Source organism: Tupaia chinensis, unplaced genomic scaffold (genome assembly GCF_000334495.1).
Source record: "Tupaia chinensis unplaced genomic scaffold, TupChi_1.0 Scaffold000054_1, whole genome shotgun sequence".
In the NCBI taxonomy this organism is placed as follows: Eukaryota; Metazoa; Chordata; class Mammalia; order Scandentia; family Tupaiidae; genus Tupaia; species Tupaia belangeri.
The window spans coordinates 4,494,747-4,514,334 of NW_006159512.1; the positions used below are offsets into that span (position 1 = coordinate 4,494,747).

Consider the following 19,588-nt stretch of genomic DNA (forward strand, 5'->3'; position numbering starts at 1 on the left):
ACGGGCACTCACTGGAGAAACAAAGAGAGACAGACAGAAAGTGAGAAATCACCCCCTGGTTGGATGGCCATGCCGCAGTCACTTCTCCAGGCTTCTCTAGGGATTTGGGGCATTCGCACACATGTGCCTGGCATGAGTTTTAAGCCTCCAGATCCGGGACTTAAACCGGAGTCAACTATGTTGGAGACCAGCAACATAACCATTACACCATCTGCTAGTCCCTGATTTTTACAGCATTCTGTACTTAGAAGAAATCTGAGGCCTTTGTCTCTCCTTTGCCTGGCCTAAACCTTTTGATCTTTAATGTGTCCTGGAAATGTCTCTTTTCCATGAATCTTCACTCTCTTCAAATGTATAGAAGTTCCTTCTCTAGTGGATATCTTTGGCATTTTCAGTCTCTCACATACATTTAATAATTTGGCCTTCAATAAGACTTTCAGTTGACATCGGGGCTGTGTCTGGCCGTTGGACTATTGCTTGGGAACTCAGTACCTTGTTCTACTCTGAGCTGAACAAATAGGATGCATATCTGTGACTTTTATAACTTATAGGGAAGGCGAGGCCAGTGGAAGTAACAATGTCTGTTATAAGACAACATTCAGGGACCAACAGATAGCGTAATGGTTATGTCTCTGAACTCCCTCATGGCTGACTGCGGTTCGAGTCCCAGACCCGGAGGCTTGAAACTCAGGCTGGGCACATGTGCGTGTGTGCCCAAAGTCCCAAGAGAAGAATGAAAGAGAAGAGATTGTGGCGTGGCCATCACCCCTGTGGAGGGGTGATTTCTCATGTTCTGTCTCTCTCTCTTTCTGTCCCCCTGGAGAGCACAGGTGTCCTATAGCAAAAATCTCTTTTAAAAAAGGAAAGGAAAGGGAAGGTTCACTATTAATTCAACTCCACTCCAGTCTTGGTTCCTCTAAACAGACACATCTTATTTTTTTCCTAATTGTATTTTCTTTGATACAGTGGTGTGTGTGTGTGTGTGTGCACATGTGTGCATGCTCACATACAAATAAAATATATTTTCCATAGTTTGATTCTTTCACCTCAAATCTTACTGCACAAAGTATTTCACCATATGGAAAGATAATAAATTTTTTATTTTGCTATAGGGTGCATGTACTCACCAGAGAGAGAGAGACAGAGAAAGAAGGAAAGTGAGAAATCACCCCCTCAGTAGGCATGACCATGCTACAGTTGCTTCTCCTCCATTCTCCTCTCGGGATTTTGGGCACACATGCACAATGCCCGGCGTGTTTTTCAGGCTGCTGGGTCCATGACTTGAAGCGTGGAGTCAGCCATGTGGGATCCGGTGCCTTAGCCACCACGACAGCTGCTGGCCCCATGTTTTTAATTAAGGACAACTGTTAGGATTTTGATGGACAGTCAAATTCATCTGTTTTTCCTGTGAGAGAAACAGAAAGAAAAAAACCCTACAGGGATTTGATGCTGCAGCCCAATCCCTGTCTCAGCCAGCCCCAGAAGGTGGATATGTGGGTTCTCCATGTGCTCGGTAAGTTCTCTGGAGTGGGAATTCAGAACTCTCCCAGGTGCATCAGCCTCCTAGAACACTGAGTTTTACTTGTGTGCCACTGTCCAGCTGCACCATTTGATTTTTTCTAACTCTCTGCTTTTCTTTCTTGTTCAATAAAAGATATGGCTTGCTTAGTTGATATTCCTTGTAACTCAAAGTCAACAGGTTTGATAACAGAATTTCTGCTCAGATTCTTAGCCATGTAAGTAAGAGTGTTCTCTGAGGAGTCAGTAATGAAAAACTATATATATATATGATGTATTTATATATATATATAAATATGTATTTATATATATATATATGATGTGGTTTTTTTTTAAATAGAAGATCTTTGTTTTACAGATACAACTAAGGTTTATTAACCCACTTAAAAAATTAAGACGTCTTGGAATCAAAATGATAACTGATATCTTTCTGGACTGGGAATCCTATCAGTTCAGAGCAGAAGAAATCGATGCTGTGTTTCATGGTGCAGTTTGGCCCCAGGTAAACCTCGATTTCTACATTCTGCCCAGACACCTTCAGTTTATTCTTTTGTTCGTTTGCCAGCATAGTCTGTTCACCACAGTTCACCATAGTTCAGATGTGAACCCATGTCCTAGTCTTTTATGTTGAGCCTTTATTTTTGAATGTTTTTAGAGCACTTTTCCTTGCCCCACTGTCACCTGAGGCCCAGGAGTTTATTTCTGCAGTACCAGGGCACTTGGACTTCCAGCTGGTTGGAATGTGATAGTCCCCCGTAAGCACAACCTTCCTAGCACCTCCCGGAACATTACCTCTAGCTTTTGACAAGAGCGAGGGCACGTACATGGGTGTTTTTGTCATCTATTTCCTTGTTTGATTTCTCTGGTTATAACCACTTGGTGGTGATAACTGGTGTAGGTATAGCTAAGAAGACTCTAGGAGAGACTTGACTTTAGGAAACAGTTTTAACTGCTTGAACCATCAGTCATTCCTATTTAAAACCTAGAATATTTGGTTCCTTTCAACAGACTAGCACTTCTATGTACGGAGTTTGCCATTTTTCTTGTAGAGATATTATTTTAATCCCTTCGTGTTTTTCCTCAGTCTGCCCTTTAAATGTTAATCTCTTGTTCCTTGGTCTTTTCATCCCCTGGTGTGGTTTTCATGCTTGTTCTTTTTGGTTTTTATTTCTATGATTCTGTACATGCTTTTATTTGGTGTTCTGTTTTTATTTTGTCTCCTAGATCAGCAGGCTTGGATCTGAGAGTCAGTATTCGCCTACTCCTCTGCTGAAACTAATTAGTGTCTGGAGTAGAAATGCAAGGTATAAGCTTTTTTAAAAAAATCCTTTGGAAAGGGCAACATTTTAGGTCTAACAGTGGTGGCATAGGCTGCTCAGATACTGTGTTCTACCGCCCACGACTACATGGGTTTGATTCCCAGTCGCACCTAAAAACCAGGCACAGTGATATGCACCTGTAACCCCAGTGACTTAGGGAAGTTAAAGCAGGAAGATCATAACATAGTGAGATCCTATCTCTGGGGAAAGAAATAAAAACCAGCAATGTTGTATAATAATTTCTTCAAAACTAACCTAGAGAATGACTAATATAACGTATGGTCTTTCCATTCAGTGAGCTACTTTAGATCCAGTTAGAGAAAAGGCAGCTAAGTAAAAAAATGGAAAGATCTTGATCCAGCAGGTGGTGGGTGATGGTTAAAGCTTTGGATCCCACATGTCCAACTCCGTGGTTCAAGTCTTGGACCTGGCAGTCTGAAAAACATACCAGACGTGTGTGTGTGTGTGTGTGTGTGTCTGTGTCTCCAAAATACCTAGAGGAAAATAGAGGAGAAGGGATTGCAACATGGCCACCTCCCTAAGGGGTGGTTTCTCAGTTTGCCTCTCTCTCTGGCAAGTGCTTGTGTCCTATGCCTATGTACACCCATAAATACCAGTATATATGCCTATATATATATATATATATATATATGAAGGAAAGATCTCAGAATACTAGTGTGATTCACGTAGAATACTTTTAGGTGTGTGTAGCTAAATACAAAATATTTAGAAGGATACATGAAAAACTGCTAGTAATCTTATCATAAGCATGTGGAGTTTTGGATGGACCAGAGTGGAGGAAGGAGACTTCATGATACATCTCTTGGAGTGTTTCAACTATTTAGAATAATATAGGGAAAGTAATAGCGTACATTTTAATGTAAATCAAAATGGTACAGTATATATTACATTACGACTTAAATACTCTTGTGATTTTTAGTTTGAGTAAATGTAAAGATTAGAAGTATTAAAATTAATTGTTTTTTTTTCTTTTCTTTTCTTTTTAAATTTTGCTAGTGAATGTTTGTTTTTGCCACAGAGAGTGAGTGAGGGAAAATGAGAAATCGCCCTCCATGGGGGATGGTCATACCATATCCTCTCTTCCATTTCTCTGGGATTTTGGCCATGCACACATTTGTGCCCAACGTGTTTGCAGAGTCCAAAACTTGAACTGTGCAATTGGCCATGTGGGATCCAGCTGCTTTAACCACCACACCCCAGGCTGCCCTGATAGGGATAGTGTACCAATGTGTACTAATTATGTCAGCAGTTTAATTTAGCCTGTCAAAGGGAGAAGCAGAAACTGAAACATACCAGAGAGTTATATCATTATACAAATGTTACCATTTTCTACATGTTTTCTTAATTTGGTATTCTATTTTTTTTAATTTATTATCATCATAATCTTGTTTATATTACACATATAACTTTACAGTGTATTACGTTTCTTTTTCCAGAAGGAGTACCATGTATATATCAGTCAATACAGAGACATTAAAATCCCCATTTCATCATCCAATGCCTTTTCATTGTTTTTCCCGATCATCATCATTATTATTATTGTTCCAACTATTTTTTAAACAATCACTATTTCTCATTTGATATTCTGTTTTTTTAATTTATTCTTTTAGTTTGCTAAAGGGCATGCATGTGTGCTCTCCAGAAAGAGACAGAGGAGAAAGAGAGAAAGTAAGGAAGTACCCCTGAGAAGATGGTCACACTGTAGTCGCTGCTCCTTCATTCTCCTCTTGGTATTTTGGGCACATACAAATACATACCTGCATGTTTTTTCAAGCCACTAGGTGTGGAACTTGAAATGTGCAGTTGGCCATGTGGGATCCAGCTACCTTAACACCATGCCAATGACTGGCCCAGTATCTCTCTGTCTCTCTCTGTCTTTCTGGCAAGCGCACGTGCCCTATAGCAAAAAAAAAAAAAACCTCTCAAAAAAATCCTGTCCTTGATTTTCCAGCACTGGGATCATACTGTATGAGTTTTGATTTTTTTAAAAATGTACTATTAATATTTTCCTATTCTATTAAAGTGTCTTCTAAAACAAACCATAAACTTTGACGTTGTCTTCTTCCAGAAAGCCTGTTTATTTTACTAGTAGGCAAGACTTTTTATTTATTTCCTATTATGACAAAGCAGTTTCATAGATTGATTTGTCTCTGAACATTTATGAATAGCACTTCATAGGCATACTTGAGAAATGTTCTATAGTTGCATATTTTTTATGCAAATCAGCCATGAAGGACTTTAATCCAGGAAGACTTTATATTGAAGACTGTTTCGTGTTAATTAGTTATTACTCGAGGTACAGATTGAATGAAATGACATCTAACGATCATCTGCAGTTTCTCTTTCATTTTTTTCCATTGGGGAAATAGAAGCCATATAGTAGTAGACAGCCAAATGGAGAAGAAGAGATTCTGGTGTGGCCATCCCCCCAGGGGTTATATCTTGCTTTCTGTCTCTGTCTCTTTCTGTCTCTCTGGTGAGTGCACACGCCCTGTAGCAACAATCTCTCAAAAAAACAATTATAAAAGAATCCCTATAACAATAGATATGCATATATAGATGTGTATGAAAGAATTCATGAGTGAATTTTTCAGAACCATTTCATGGGAATATTACTCTTCAATAAAAAATAAACTTCGAAGTGTGGTTACAGTTTATGTAGTATCAATCAGATATTAAAACAAGTTGTCCATCTAAATAGATGTCCAGCATTAAACTTTGTATTTATGTAAGTGCAGGTAGAACTGAACTTTATAAGCCAATATTTTTGAGCTTATAAGTAAGGTTAAATTATCTCTGAAATTGGAACTGGCCTCATAGTGCAGTGATTAAGCACTGTACAAAGGAAGCTGGATCTCAGGTGGCTAGCCAGGGTTTGAGTCACAGCCTTACCAGTTTAAAAAATACACTGAGCACATACACACCCAGGACCCTGACAGGATGGAGAGTTGGAAGAGGAGGAAGGATTGCAGTATAACTAGGCCACAATGTGGGAGAGGGGTGAAGGGGTGTGCATGCTCTCTCTCTCCTGCTGTCTCTCATGTAGCCCTCTCGTGTCAAAAGTAATAATGAGAGGGACCAGCAGATGGCATAATGGTTACATCGCTGGATTCCCAAATGGCAACCCCGGTTCGAGCCTGGGACACAGAAGCTTGAAACTCTCGTCAGGCACTTGTGCGCATGTCCAAAATCCCAAGAGGAGAATGGAGAAAGGATTGCATAGGGTGATTTCTCACTTACTGTCTCTGTCTCTCTCAGTTTCTCTGGCAAGCACACACATCTTATAGCAAAAAAATCTCTTAAAAAAAAAAAGAAGAAATTAAAAATGTATTGAGGAATATTATGATTATTGCAATGTTCTTTCTTGCAGATATTTCCCTTTTCTGGCTAAACAGAAACCTGGACACCCAGAATGTGATATCCTGACCAATGTTTTTGCGATTCTCTCAGCAAAGAATCTCTCTGATGCCACAGCCAGTATTGTAATGGATATAGTCGATGACCTTCTTAACCTTCCAGATTTTGAGCCCACAGAAGCAGTTTTGAGCTTGCCAGTAACTGGATGCATATATACTGACGTAGCAGAAAACACAGATGGTATGTGTGCTGTACAGAGCAGGTGATTCTTAGCTTTCTGAGTAAATATTGTTTCCTCAGAAAAGAAAAAGTCAGTAGAATTTGATTCTCTGTGTAACTTAACGCTCCTAAGTATCTTTCTTCAGGGAATTAATGCTAATTTGTATAAACTGAATTTTCTTCTCAGTTGTAGGAATGTACATTATTTCCTTTTCCGAAAGTCTCAAACGTCCTCCAGGAAATTTTCAGGGCCAGCCCGTGGTGTGGTGGTTAAGGTGCTGGGTCCAATGTGGTTACTATGTGGTTCAAGTCCTGGACACGGGCTTGCAAAATACACTAAGCATATGTGCATGTGTGCCCCAAATCCCTAGAGGAGAACGGAGGAGAAGGGTTTGCAGCACGGCCATATTCACCTACTGGGGAAATCCTTTCTCACTTTCTCTTTCTCTCATGTAAGCATACTCACCCTATAGAAAATTTCAAAAAAAGAAATTCAGCTGATTTCCATTGTTTATACCATATTAGCCCAGTAATTCCAATACTATTATCAAAAATGTATTAGGTAAAGCTTTAGTGGTTTCTTATTTAAAACTTTTAATTTAGCTGGTCATGTAGTCATTTTGAGTAAGAAAGAAGCTAGTTAATGTTTAAAGTTGGAATTTAATGATATGTTCATAAATGCTTTTGTATTTGTCACCATGAAGATAATGCTCATTGTGCTTTAAAAGAGGTTTTTGAAATCAAAATATTGACCAATATATTTCAGAGTCTATCACAGTAGGAGGAAGATTAATTTTGCCTCATGTACCTGCAATTCTCCAGTATCTCAGCAAAACTACAATAAGTGCAGAAAAGGTGAAAAAGAAAAAGAATAGAGCACAAGTCAGTAAGGAGCTTGGAATTCTCTCAAAGTAAGCAATGCATTGATAATTGAATGAGAACATTACCATCCTTGGTTTATTTATTATTATTTTTAATGTTACTTTGTGTTTTCAGTTGTTTGAACCTGGTAGTAAGAAGCTAAAAAGGTTTTCGATATATATCTTTTAATGTTTGAACCTGGTAGTAAGAAGCTAAAAAGGTTTTTGATATATATCTTTTAATGTTTGTTGTTTTGGTTTTTTTTTTTTCCTTTAGTAAATAGAGCCAGAAAGAGTGTTACTTTGTGTTTTCAGTTGTTTGAACCTGGTAGTAAGAAGCTAAAAAGGTTTTCGATATATATCTTTTAATGTTTGTTGTTTTGTTTTGTTTTTTTTTTCTTTAGTAAATAGAGACAGAAAGAGACTGCTCTTCCATCAGGGCCTTAATGGCCCTGTCTACCCACAGACTTCAACCAGCTCTGGATCTTGTATTCAGTGTGGTCTCTGAATGTAAACCAGGAACCTTTCACTTGTGGAATTAGCCTTGCAATGTGTTAACGTTTTACCACGGTGCCACCTTCTAGCCCTGGTTTTTAGTGTTTTAAATGCCTTCTACTTTTAAGTTAATACAGAGTTCTGTTTTTGTGCTGGAATAATGAGTAGAAACCTTTTTATGAAATCTGCCTTCATTATATTAAAGGAAACATGCCAGTTATAAATATTTTCAGATCCTAAAAGTAGACTAATAGATTGACTTTGTGTATTTTGTTTAATTAAAGCTTTGAGCTTTGTGAGATCACGTACTTTGTTTTTAATATAATTGATAAAAATAATTAAAAGAACAGATTGTTCTGTTTGTCTTTGAAGAGTCAAGAAGCTCTTACAGAGCTTTATGAACCCGTTTGGCCGTAGACATAGTAGCATGTAATTGCAATCTCCGTATAGGCCAAGGTTCATAAACCAAAGTGCAAGAAATGATGCTCTAAAATTTTTAAATTCACCATGCCGTACAGGGCTTAGCTATTAAAATTTATTTATTTTATTACTTTCCAGCAATACCAACACAAAATGATATATTAGAATCGTCTAGAAACTTCTTTGCAATGTTTTATTTATACTGTTGTATGTCGAAGTTATGCAGAATGGAAAACCACACAAAATACATTCATTGAATTTTATCATAAGCTCTGCAGTAGTGGAAAGATGATGAGAGGAGATTAAACACCAGAAAGACCAGCGTTTCAAAACCTGTCCTATTTCTTCCTAGCTGGGTGATACCAGCTTCTCTGGGTTTCAAAGCAAAATAGGGCTTATTATTCCTACATTGCAAGGCTACCATGATGGTTACATTGAAATGCTATACATAAAACCATAAGTCTTGACTGACTTAAAATGTTATTTCCCTGCAAAATTAGGAATTACATAATTTGCCAGATTGTAGCGCTGTAGTTCACTCATAACCCACCTGCCCAATCAGGCATTGCAAAAGAAATGAAAACGTAGCTGCGAGCCTGATGTTGGAGAAGAATAAGAGTGGATACTGCTAAATAACTGAGTTCAGCCTTGTATATGTGCACATATACTTAAAGCTACATTGGTACTGGAATGTTCAAACAGTGTCTTTAGTTACTGATGATTTTTTACAACAGCGTAACTTCTTATAGAATGTTCTTGACTTGTATATCCTTTTTACATATCTGTTTTTCGCTTCTCAGGATCAGCAAGTTTATGAAAGACAAAGAACAAAGTTCTTTACTTATTACCCTCCTCCTACCTTTCCTCCACCGCGGTAACATTGCTCAGGTACAAACTCAGAGGATGTATGCTTTGTCTCTGGAGTGGCAGTAGCAGTAGGTTTGTTTGTGAGCCACAGATTTATTGTTTAGATTCTGTGATGCATTTGTCCCAAAGAACTTAAGAGACATTCTATGAAAACAAAGCAACACACACATGCACTAGAAATAGAGGGGAAAATTTGAGGCAAATAAGAATGGAAATAGTCAAGGAGGTGGAGGTGTGATCACAACAGTAAAAGTGTTGGCCCCTTTCCTTCCTGTGTGCAGTTGCTAATACAGCAATGCTGATACATTGATTTTCTTCTCTCTCTCTCTGACTTTGATCAATCAGATATCTGGAACTCAAGAGGTCCACCAAGAGAGTGGAAAAACTGAATGAATGACAGGCTCTTAATATTCACATGTAGCCAATAGTCATGCAGGATTTTCAGACCCTATTTTAGTCATAATTAGGAGTCCTCCTGTAGATCAAGCTCACTTATAAGCCCTTAGTAACAGTACTGAATTTCTCTTACCATGTAGGAATTCAGTTTAGAAGAACATAGAGATAGAGACAGCCAGTCTATTTTTCTTTAGCAGTCTCAGTTTTGTTGGTTTCTTTTTGACGTGATAGTAAATGAAATGATGTTTCAAAACCACATATAAGCTGGATGAGGTAGCACATATCTGTGATCTCATCTCTCAGGCAGGAGAGTCACAAGTTCAAAGCCAGGTGGGCCAACATAATGACAGACTGTCTCTAAAAAAAAGCCCAAATGAAAGAAAATACCTCATATATATCTTCTATTAGAATTAAAGGAAGACATTATTGTAGGTTCTATGTTAAGTTAAAAACTTAAAACATTATGAAGTATTTTTCCAATTACTACTTATCCAAAATTATTTCCTTTGCTTTAATATATTAAAATACAAGTTAACCCGTTTATATATTATACATTACTGAAATATGGTTTCTGTTAACATTTTTTTCCTTAAGGATACAGAGATCGATATTCTGGTGACAGTACAGAACTTGTTAAAACATTGTCAGGACCCTACAAGCTTCCTCAAGCCTCTGGCAAAACTCTTCTCAGTTATTAAGAACAAGTTATCAAGACAATTACTTTGTACAGTTTTCCAGGTTGGTAATATTCATTTTTACTCCCAAATCATTCTTTTATTAAATAGATATCCTTAACACATAAAGCATATCACATCTTTCTTTATATTAAGATGATATTTTAGGGAACCAGCAGTTAGCGTAATGGCTATGTCACTGGACTCCCACGTAGTCGACCACGGTTCGCATCCTGGACCCGGTGGCTTAAAACTCATGCCGGGCACGTGTGCGTGCGTGCCCAAGATCCCGAGAGGAGAATGGAAGAGAAGGGATTGCAGCGTGACCATCCCCCCCCGGGGGGTGATTTCTCGCTTTCTGTCTCTCTGTCTCTCTCTGTCTGTCTGGCGAGCGCACGCGCCCTATAGCGAAAACCTCTTCCCCCCCCAAAAAAAAAGATGATATTTTACATGAATTTGAGTGGAGGCAGAGAGCCAAGGTGAGGAGTGCAGGAAAGTTAAAATTGTATTCACTAAGAAGTGTGCTGTTTTCTTCCTTTCAGAGTCTTTCTGATTTTGAGAGTGAATTAAAGTACATTACTGATATTGTCAAGGTAAGAAGGAAATCTTATTTCTCTTTGACTTCAAAACATTATCATTTTTGTTTATATGCCTGTATTTATACAATCTCCATGGCATTTCTTGTAGCTTAACGCCTTTGATCAAAGACACCTTGATGATATCAACTTTGACGTTCGCTTCGCAACGTTTCAGACGATCACTAATTATATTAAGGAAATGCAAACTGTGGATATAAACTACCTCATTCCAGTTATGCATAATTGTTTCTATAATCTGGAGGTAGGTTTTTATAGCAAAAAAAGTATGAATCTTTTTTTATTGTTTCGATAATACAGCTACCTAATGCAATGACCTAATTTTTTAATTTTTTTTTTTATTTTTGAGGGAAGCTTATTGTTATTCTCATGCTTTATCATATTTCAAATAAAATAACATTATCGGGAAGTGCTTTGAAAAATTAGAAAGTTATGTATTATTGGGTTGGAAAAGTCATGACACATTTTTGTGTAGAAAAAAATATGTCTTGACTTTTCCAATAACCCAGTAGAATAGGAAAATCCATAGAGACAAAAAGCAAATTAATGGTCATCAAGAGCTACAGGGTGGGAGGAATTGGGAGTAACTTCTAACAGATCGACAGTTTCTTTTAAGGGGGATGATAAAAATCTTCTGAAATTAAATAGGTTAACACAACCTTCTGAATATGCCAAAAACCCTGATTCTTCTACCTTAAATGGGCAAATTTTATATATCAATTATATCTCAATTGTTTAAAGTTAGATAACGACTAAAATATTGGTTCTTTTTCATTGAAAATAAAGTTGAAATTGAAAGTATTTGAACTATGTTAAAGGCTTTATTACTGAACTGAATTAAAATCAAAATATGAGGAAAATAAAACCTTTAACTATAGCTAACCATATAGTGACATCAGTAATCTTTCTGGTGTTTTTGTAGTTATTTATCTAATATTGAGGACTATGTAATAGATGGAAAAAAAATCTACCCGTTTGGGACTTACTCTTCATATATCATGCCAAATTTCAGCACAAAGAATTCTAAGTCATTCCCTGGTTGACTGAGTTGGGAATACCTTCTCTAGACTGACTACCTAATATTCCTCAGACCAGGAAATCTAGAGCAACTAGCCAAAATTGTACTAGCTGACTCTGTTTCAGTGATGTGATACTAAATATGGAAAACTGATTTAGTGACTCTTTTATTCTGCTTGTTTTGGGAAGTAAAACTAATCAATAAAATGGTTTGTGGTACTTTCTAAAATTAAGGAACACTTGTCACTAAGTGTGATTTTTAAAAATTTATTTAATTATGTTTGTTATTATTATTTTTTAATTATTCAGTCAGAAAGAGAGAGAGAAAGTGAGAAAGCAAGCCACCAGGTCCAGGATTCGAACCATGGTTGGCCATGTGGAAATCCAGGGTCTTTAACCACCATGCCACCTGCCAGCCCCAAGTGTGATATTTTAAAGTCATTGATTATGTTCTTCACAACCCTATAGTTGGTTCTTCCTTATATATAAAGTACTTGTGGGACATTTCCTTAGAAGGGAATTTTGCATAGACAGTGATAAATAAAAATCGTGCTTTTATTGGGAAATAATATTCCATATTATACTTTTTACACAGAATAATTAGGCTTTTTTTCTTATTCTAGTTAGGAGATATGTCTTTAAGTGATAATGCCAGCATGTGCTTGATGACTATCATTAAAAAGCTAGCTGCGTTGAATGTCACAGAGAAAGAATATAAAGAAATCATTCATCGTTCTCTCCTGGAAAAATTGAGGAAAGGATTGAAGAGCCAGACAGAGGTATTGTAACTGTCTGTTAAGTACTACTATCCAAGAGGTTTTGTTTTGTTTTCCCATTTCTGCTATTGTGTAGAAAAGTAGTCAGACTTAGTGCTTTCTTTTTTTTTTTAAATGCCAGAGAGCAAGAGAGAGAGGGTATGCACACAAAAACACCCCTGATGGGGCTTGCTCATACCACAATTCTTTTTCCTCCAAATCTCCATCCTGTCAGGATCCTGGGCATATACACAGCTGGTATGTTTTTTAAGCTGCCAGGACCAGGACTTGAACTCTGGTTGACCGTGTGGGATCCAACTGCCCGTATACAGTGCTTAACCGCTGTACTATGGGACACCCCAGGCTTAGTACAGTCAATTAAAATATTGAATTGTATAAATAGTCACCAAACAGGAGCATGGGAATGGAAAGGAGAGCAGTCACTCTTGGTTTTTATATAGTTTGACTTTTTTTACAGTAGACTGTTTTACCTGTAAAATTTTTTATGGAAGTTTCATCTTTCCTCAGATGACCTAGGAAGCAGATTCTAACAGGTTTTTGTTTTTGTTTTTTTCTCAACTTGATATTGCAGAGTATTCAACAGGATTATACTACAGTACTTTCGTGTTTAATTCAAACCTTTCCGAATCAGGTGGAATTTAAAGATTTGGTACAGCTTACTCATTACCATGATCCAGAAATGGACTTCTTTGAGAACATGAAGCACATTCAGGTAGAAGACAGTTCTGGTTTTCCCTGCCTACAAAATAAGCACTTCAAACAATTCTGCCTCATTGAAAAAAACATATTTCAACTTTTTATAAAATGTTGAGCTTCTCGTTCCTTGGCCTGCATGATTATTGGTCAAACTTGTATATAAGGTGATGATATCTTGGTCTGATTTCTTTGGTGGTATCACAAGCCACAGTTAATAATAGGTCTCCTTTCTCTGCTTTTTCCTAAGAAGCTTAAATGCTTTGAGATCCATTATTAAACAAATGCTGTGAATTATGTCTCTGGAAGCAAATTAAGGCCCAGGTGTTTGCCTGTGTAATACAGAGACTGTGTTTTGCTCCTTCAATTTGTTTATGGAAAAAGAACATGATACTGAAATGGAGCTGGCTGTGGGTGAGATTGTGCAGTAACCAATTCATATTTTATCTAACTCAGATCCACAGGAGAGCAAGAGCCTTGAAGAAGCTGGCAAAACAACTAGTAGAAGGCAAAGTCATGCTGTCCTCTAAATCTCTTCAGAATTACATCATGCCTTATGCCATGACTCCAATTTTTGATGAGAAAATGCTCAAGGTAGGGCAGTAGGTCTGGGAACCAGCCAGCCTCTACTTGCATCTCTGCCTGCAGGACTCACTCTGCCAACATGTAGATGAGTTGCGGGCATCTGTACTGATGTCATCGCTGTAATTAGTGACTTAGACTAGTTCAAAAGCCCTGAGACCTGTGCCTGGCACAGAATAAACACTATACACATAGTGCCTATTATCTCTATTTTTGCTCATATTAGCTCACAGAGACCAGCCACAGAAATATCTCCCCCCTCCTGGGAACTGTCACATTACTAAGATGGCATACTTTTATTTTTGTATCATAGGACTTAATTATATAAACTCTGCTGAACAACAGAGTCATTATTTTCCCAAATAGCTCATAAGAAATGAAATCAAACACTATACCAGGTACCAGGCACTGTTCATTCTAAGTACTTAAATCCATATTCTTCATCCGCATCACAGCTCAACCCTAGGTATAGGAAGTATTGATAGCCACTATTTTACAAAAGAGTTAACTGAGGAATGAGGTTGTGTAACTTTCTCCAAGACACATAAAGTTAAAACTAGTATCTGAATTTAAGGAGTGTTATAACCATGTTACTACACAGTACCTGGTAGATAAAAGCTAGATAGTATTTATTGATTAAATAGATTAACGAAGGACAGCATTATTTACATGAACTCAGAAATTTAAGACCAGTTACAATAATGTCTGAGTTTGTGACTTGAATTTATGCTATTTATACGTCCTGTTATAATGATAGGTTTTCTCTGTTGTTTCAGTATATTAAAAAGTCTTTAAGAGGATTATCTAAGTAAAAGATCAGTTCCTTAAATTCTATTAATAGTTCAAAAATTCAGTGAGTGCAACCAACTCAAAGTTTGATGGTGTTGAAATCCAAACAAGGTATAGATGGAAAAAAATAAGATGCACTTAGCTTTGATTGGTATTAGCATAGTATATATTTTTCTATTGTCTTCTTTGTTTATTTTTAACTTTATTAGAGCGTGTGTGCGCTTACAGGAGAGAGAGAGAGAAAGAGAAAGTGAAAAAGTCCCCCTGACAGGATCAGCAGATGATGACAAAATGATTATGTCACTGAACTTTCACATAGTCAACCACGGTTTGAGACCAGGACCTGGTGGCTTAAAACTCACGCCGAGTATATTACGAGGCTACTCAGGTTTGTCCCATAACTCACTGAGGCTTTGTATTATATTGTTTTAAGTCTTATTTTTTTGGTCTTGGATTCATTTTGTTACATTTTTCCTTTTTCAAAAAAAATGTTTGTTTTTTAGGGAGAGGATTTTGCTATAGGGTGCGTGTGCCCACCAGAAAGACAGAGAGAGACAAAGAGACAAAAAAACAAAAATCACCCCCCAGGGGGAATGGCCACGCCATAATCCCTGCTCCTCCATTCTCCTCTCGGGATCTTGGGCACGCACGCGCACGCACCCAGCATGAGTTTAAGCCACCGGGGTCTGGAACTCGAACCGCAGTCAGCTACATGGGAGTTTATCAACATAGCCATTACACTAATTGCTGGTCTCACTTTTTAAAATTTTTTTTATGATACAAAGAGAGAGGCAAGCATCACCACAGGGTTTTCTTTTCTTTTTTTTCAGAGAGTTTTTTGCTATAGGGTGCATGTGCCAGAGAGACAGAGAGATAGAAAGTGAGAAATCACCCACCAGGGGAATGACCACGCCATAATCCCTTCTCCTCCATTCTCCTCTCGGGATCTGGGGCACACACGCACATTCACCCGGCATGAGTATAAGCCACCGGGTCTGGTACTTGAACCGTGGTCAACTACATGGGAATCCAGCAACATAGCCATTACACCATCTGCTGGTCCTGACCACAGAGTTTTCATCCCACAAGCCACCTGTGCCTTCACTGGCCAGGATCATAGGCACATGTGCTCAGCATATTCAGGGAGCCCTCAGGACATGAACCTGAGACCTTCCCCTGTGGCTTCAGCATCATGAAGCAGTGTGTTACCACTGTGACACTGTCACTGGCATCACTGGATTTCTGTTTTGTTTGGTTTTGGTTTTGGGTTTTTTGTTTTTGTTTTTTACTATCAAAGAACATTTTATTGCATAGCAGTGTTATTATACAACTAGATATTGGGGATCCTCAGAAGTCTTGACACCTTTTTGCACAGAAAAACATAGAAAAATACGTCATGACTCCCAATGACCCAATACAATTTATAATCCCATTTTTAAAAATGCATATTTTATTTGAATGAAGAAACGTGATGTGACATTTACTTCTACCAGATGCCAGGTGGGCTAGGTCCACTGTGTACAAGAGCCTGAATAAGGTGAGAACTCTGTAAGAATCTGATTACATAGGATTGCAAACCTTTGGTTAATTTGTCTACATTCTTCTGATGCTCAACATCCACATTAAAATGAACATGTGTATCTTCTTTTCTTGAAGCCACAAGAGTATCTTGTACAGGCTGGGAACCAGCAGTTAGCATAATGGCTATGTCCCTGGACTCCCACATAGTTAACTGCGGGTCGTGTCCCCGTCCCGGTGGCTTAAAACTCATGCCGGGCGCGTGTGCATGTGTACCCAAGATCCCGAGAAGAGAATGGAGGAGAAGGGATTGCGGCGTGACCATCCCCCCTGCGGGGTGATTTCTCGCTTTCTATCTCTATGTCTCTCTCTGTCTGTCTGGCGAGCGCACATGCCCTATAGTGAAAATCTCCCCCCCCACCACCAAAAAAAAAGAGAGTATCTTGTACAGGTGTTAGGTCTATGCCTCAGATCCTTGACACTAACTGTAATATAGTGATCAATGCACTGCCCAGCATCTTTCAAACCAGTTTTCTCAATTCTGATGGTGAATAACGTCACACCTGGTTCTGATGGCAACCTTGGTAATAAAGTACCGGGGAGGACTGTAGCAGGAAAAGACTCGGGAGAACTGCTCCAGCACCACCCTCTTCTTCATCTTCTTCAAGTTCCAAATTCTCTTCTTCACCAGGTGCTAAAATTCTTCTTAATGGAACAGGCTGAACATCAAATGGGAATTCTTTACTATATGTAAGAATATTCTTTAGGATTGGTTCTAGCTTCTTCAGGTCCTCCAGTTTAAATTCTTCTTGGGACTGTGTGGACTATAAAGCTGTACTTCGTAACTCTAAGCATGTTGCAATTTTGCCTTTGGTTTTCTTTTGTTCTTCTGTGAATTCAGAATTATTATGTTGAGCTTGGGCCTCATTTTGTAGAGATCTTGCTAATATCTGATACTCGTCTATCACCTCCACCAGCTGGCCCCAAGAGTCGAAGTCAGTGCCTCTCCTAAAATTGGTGCCCCAGTGCTACAGTAGACTCTGGGTCACCTCCAACATGGCCAGTCCCCCATCCCCTCCCATCCCTACCCCAGCAAGGCTGGTCCCTAGGGCGCCATCTTCCCTGGGCCTGGCTCCAACATTAACAGGGCCAGGAGGAACTGCTATGGCCACCACCACCACCTGCCAAGCAGCCGCTCAAGCCCATTTCTTGTTTTTTATTTTCCTGTTGCATCTTTAAGTTCACTGATCTCTTATTCTGTAATGTTTAATCTCTTCATTCTATTCTGTATTTCTTCCTTCTCAAAACTATCTCTTTTATCTCTAGAACTTCAGTTGGGGCCTTTTTTTTTTACTATATCTTCCATGTCTCTCTTTAATGTGCTCATGCTTTTCTCTCTTGATTATTTGGAATATAATTATATTACTTTTTTTAATGGCTTTGTCAATTAACTTTATCATCTGGCTCATTTCTGGATCTGTTTCTGTTAGCTGATTTTGCTTCTTTGTGAAGATGTTTTTCTTCTTCTTTGTATGCTTAGGAAAGACAATCATAAAGTTTGTCTGGAATCATAAAAGACCCTGTATTGCCAAAGCGATTCTGCACAAGAAGAGTGGAGTGGGCACATCTCACTCCCTGACCCAGAAATATACTACAAAGCTGTGGTAATCAAAACAGCATGATACTGGCACAGAAACAGACATGTGGACCAATAGAACAGAATAGAGTCCCCAGAAATAAATTCCCAAACATACAGTCAACTGATTTTTAACAAGGGGTACCAGTCAACCCAGTGGGAAAAGGAAAACCTCTTCAGCAAATGGTGCTGGAAAAACTGGATTTCCACTTGCAGAAAGATGAATCTGAACCCCTACCTCTCACCTCTGACAAAAATCAAATCAAGGTGGATCAAAAAGATCTAAATCTAAGACCTCAAACTATAAAACTGCTCCTGGAAAACACTGGGGAAACTCTGGGAGACATTGGGTGCCGGGGTCTAGCCTCAGCGGGGTTGGGTGAGACTCGTACACAGGAAGGTGACACAGGTGATTATAAACTAAGACCTCAATGCCTCTTAGCATGTTCTCAGCCAGCTACAGCCACAGTCAGCTCCAGACTGCAGCATTAGCGGCTACCAAACACACACATTTATTGAGGGATGTCTTACAGGAGTAGGAGGGGTGAGGGGGGAAATAAAAGATTTACTCTATGAAACGGGGGATTCAAGGCACAGGAACAATGACCATAAAACATGATGTCTGTCTTGTTTGAACAGGTGAAGCCAAAGACAGTTCTCAGAACGAAGGAGTCTATTTGTCTGGTGCATTTTCTTCTTCAGTCTTGATTACTGGACAGGATCTTTTGAAGAGGGGGCTTGTAGGAAGCTTGATAACTTCAGTCCCAGGTCAGCTTGATAACTTCAGTCCTGGGCCAGGGTGGCAGCCTTGCTGGTTACAAAGGCCTAGATAGAAATCTTGTCTTGTTAAGTAAAGACACAGTTAATATATGGACTATCAATATATTGTAGCTCAGGAGACAACATAGGATGTTTTATTAGCAGTTTTTCATAGTTAACAGCACATAGATGAGAAATTCTTTGTAGTTAGGGACTATCTGTTGCTTGCCCAAACCAGATAAGAACTTGTAGCTAAGATAGTTAATCTTTCCCCGGAACCTTTAGGTTTGTTCATCCTGTTGTCGCCAGCCAGGCTTTTTCTTTATAAACCCACGGGTTCCTGTATTTTATTTGCTGAGTCTGTCAATTAGTGAGTTCTTTTGTTTTATCTCTGAGTCCCTGTCATATGGTGAATATGCTAACTTGGCCTAACATGAGTTAACTTTGGCCTGCAGCTTTAACAAGGGGTATTTACATAAAACTTGCCTTAAACTAACTTAATCTACATATGCTACTAACGCTAATTTGGCTTATACTAACTTAACCTAACATATGCTAATTTTGGCTTAAAACAGACAGGTGGGGGAGTCTCAAACTTCCTGGCCCTTGAGTGCTGTCTTAGGAAACCACATTCCTACAAGATCACTAAATGGCTTTATTGTAAAGTTGCAATAAGGTTGGGGGTGATTTTTTACTCTTGCAGGGTACCGTAATAACAGTAAAGCTCACGGCAGAGAAATTAAGTACAGGCCAATACAGCGACACAAAGGAGGGCTCGTAAACCGTCGGCCTTGCCTTGCAGTTTCTTCCCAGTCCAGGCCTTGCCTTAACAGGAGGTAGCCTCTTTACCAGCTTGTGTTGTCTGCATGGCCCTGTCAATTGCGTTAGGGAAAAAGACTTCTTAAATTAGACCCCCAAAGCACAGTGGATAATCCCCCAAATAGATAAGTGGGATTACATTAGACTAAGAAGTTTCTGCATGGCAAAAGACACAGTAATTAGTGTGAATAGACAGCCCTCAGAATGGGAAAATATTTTTGTAAACTATGCATCAGATAAAGAAGATCAATCTTATC

General features: G+C 38.6%; 1 protein-coding gene and 1 pseudogene across 2 annotated transcripts in view; one reads left to right on the forward strand and one right to left on the reverse strand.

Moving 5' to 3' along the window:
* Positions 1-19,588, forward strand: part of UTP20 (UTP20 small subunit processome component) — a 131,729-nt gene that overhangs the window by 70,008 nt on the left and 42,133 nt on the right. For both annotated transcript variants that reach the window (XM_014591769.2, XM_006141387.3), the window contains exons 30-38: positions 6,229-6,455; positions 7,201-7,345; positions 9,010-9,097; positions 10,067-10,210; positions 10,689-10,739; positions 10,834-10,986; positions 12,383-12,538; positions 13,107-13,247; positions 13,685-13,822. In XM_014591769.2, coding sequence (XP_014447255.1) covers positions 6,229-6,455; positions 7,201-7,345; positions 9,010-9,097; positions 10,067-10,210; positions 10,689-10,739; positions 10,834-10,986; positions 12,383-12,538; positions 13,107-13,247; positions 13,685-13,822 — 1,243 coding nt within the window. The remainder of the gene's footprint in view (positions 1-6,228; positions 6,456-7,200; positions 7,346-9,009; positions 9,098-10,066; positions 10,211-10,688; positions 10,740-10,833; positions 10,987-12,382; positions 12,539-13,106; positions 13,248-13,684; positions 13,823-19,588) is intronic.
* Positions 16,526-17,190, reverse strand: LOC102479765 (axin interactor, dorsalization-associated protein pseudogene; annotated as a pseudogene).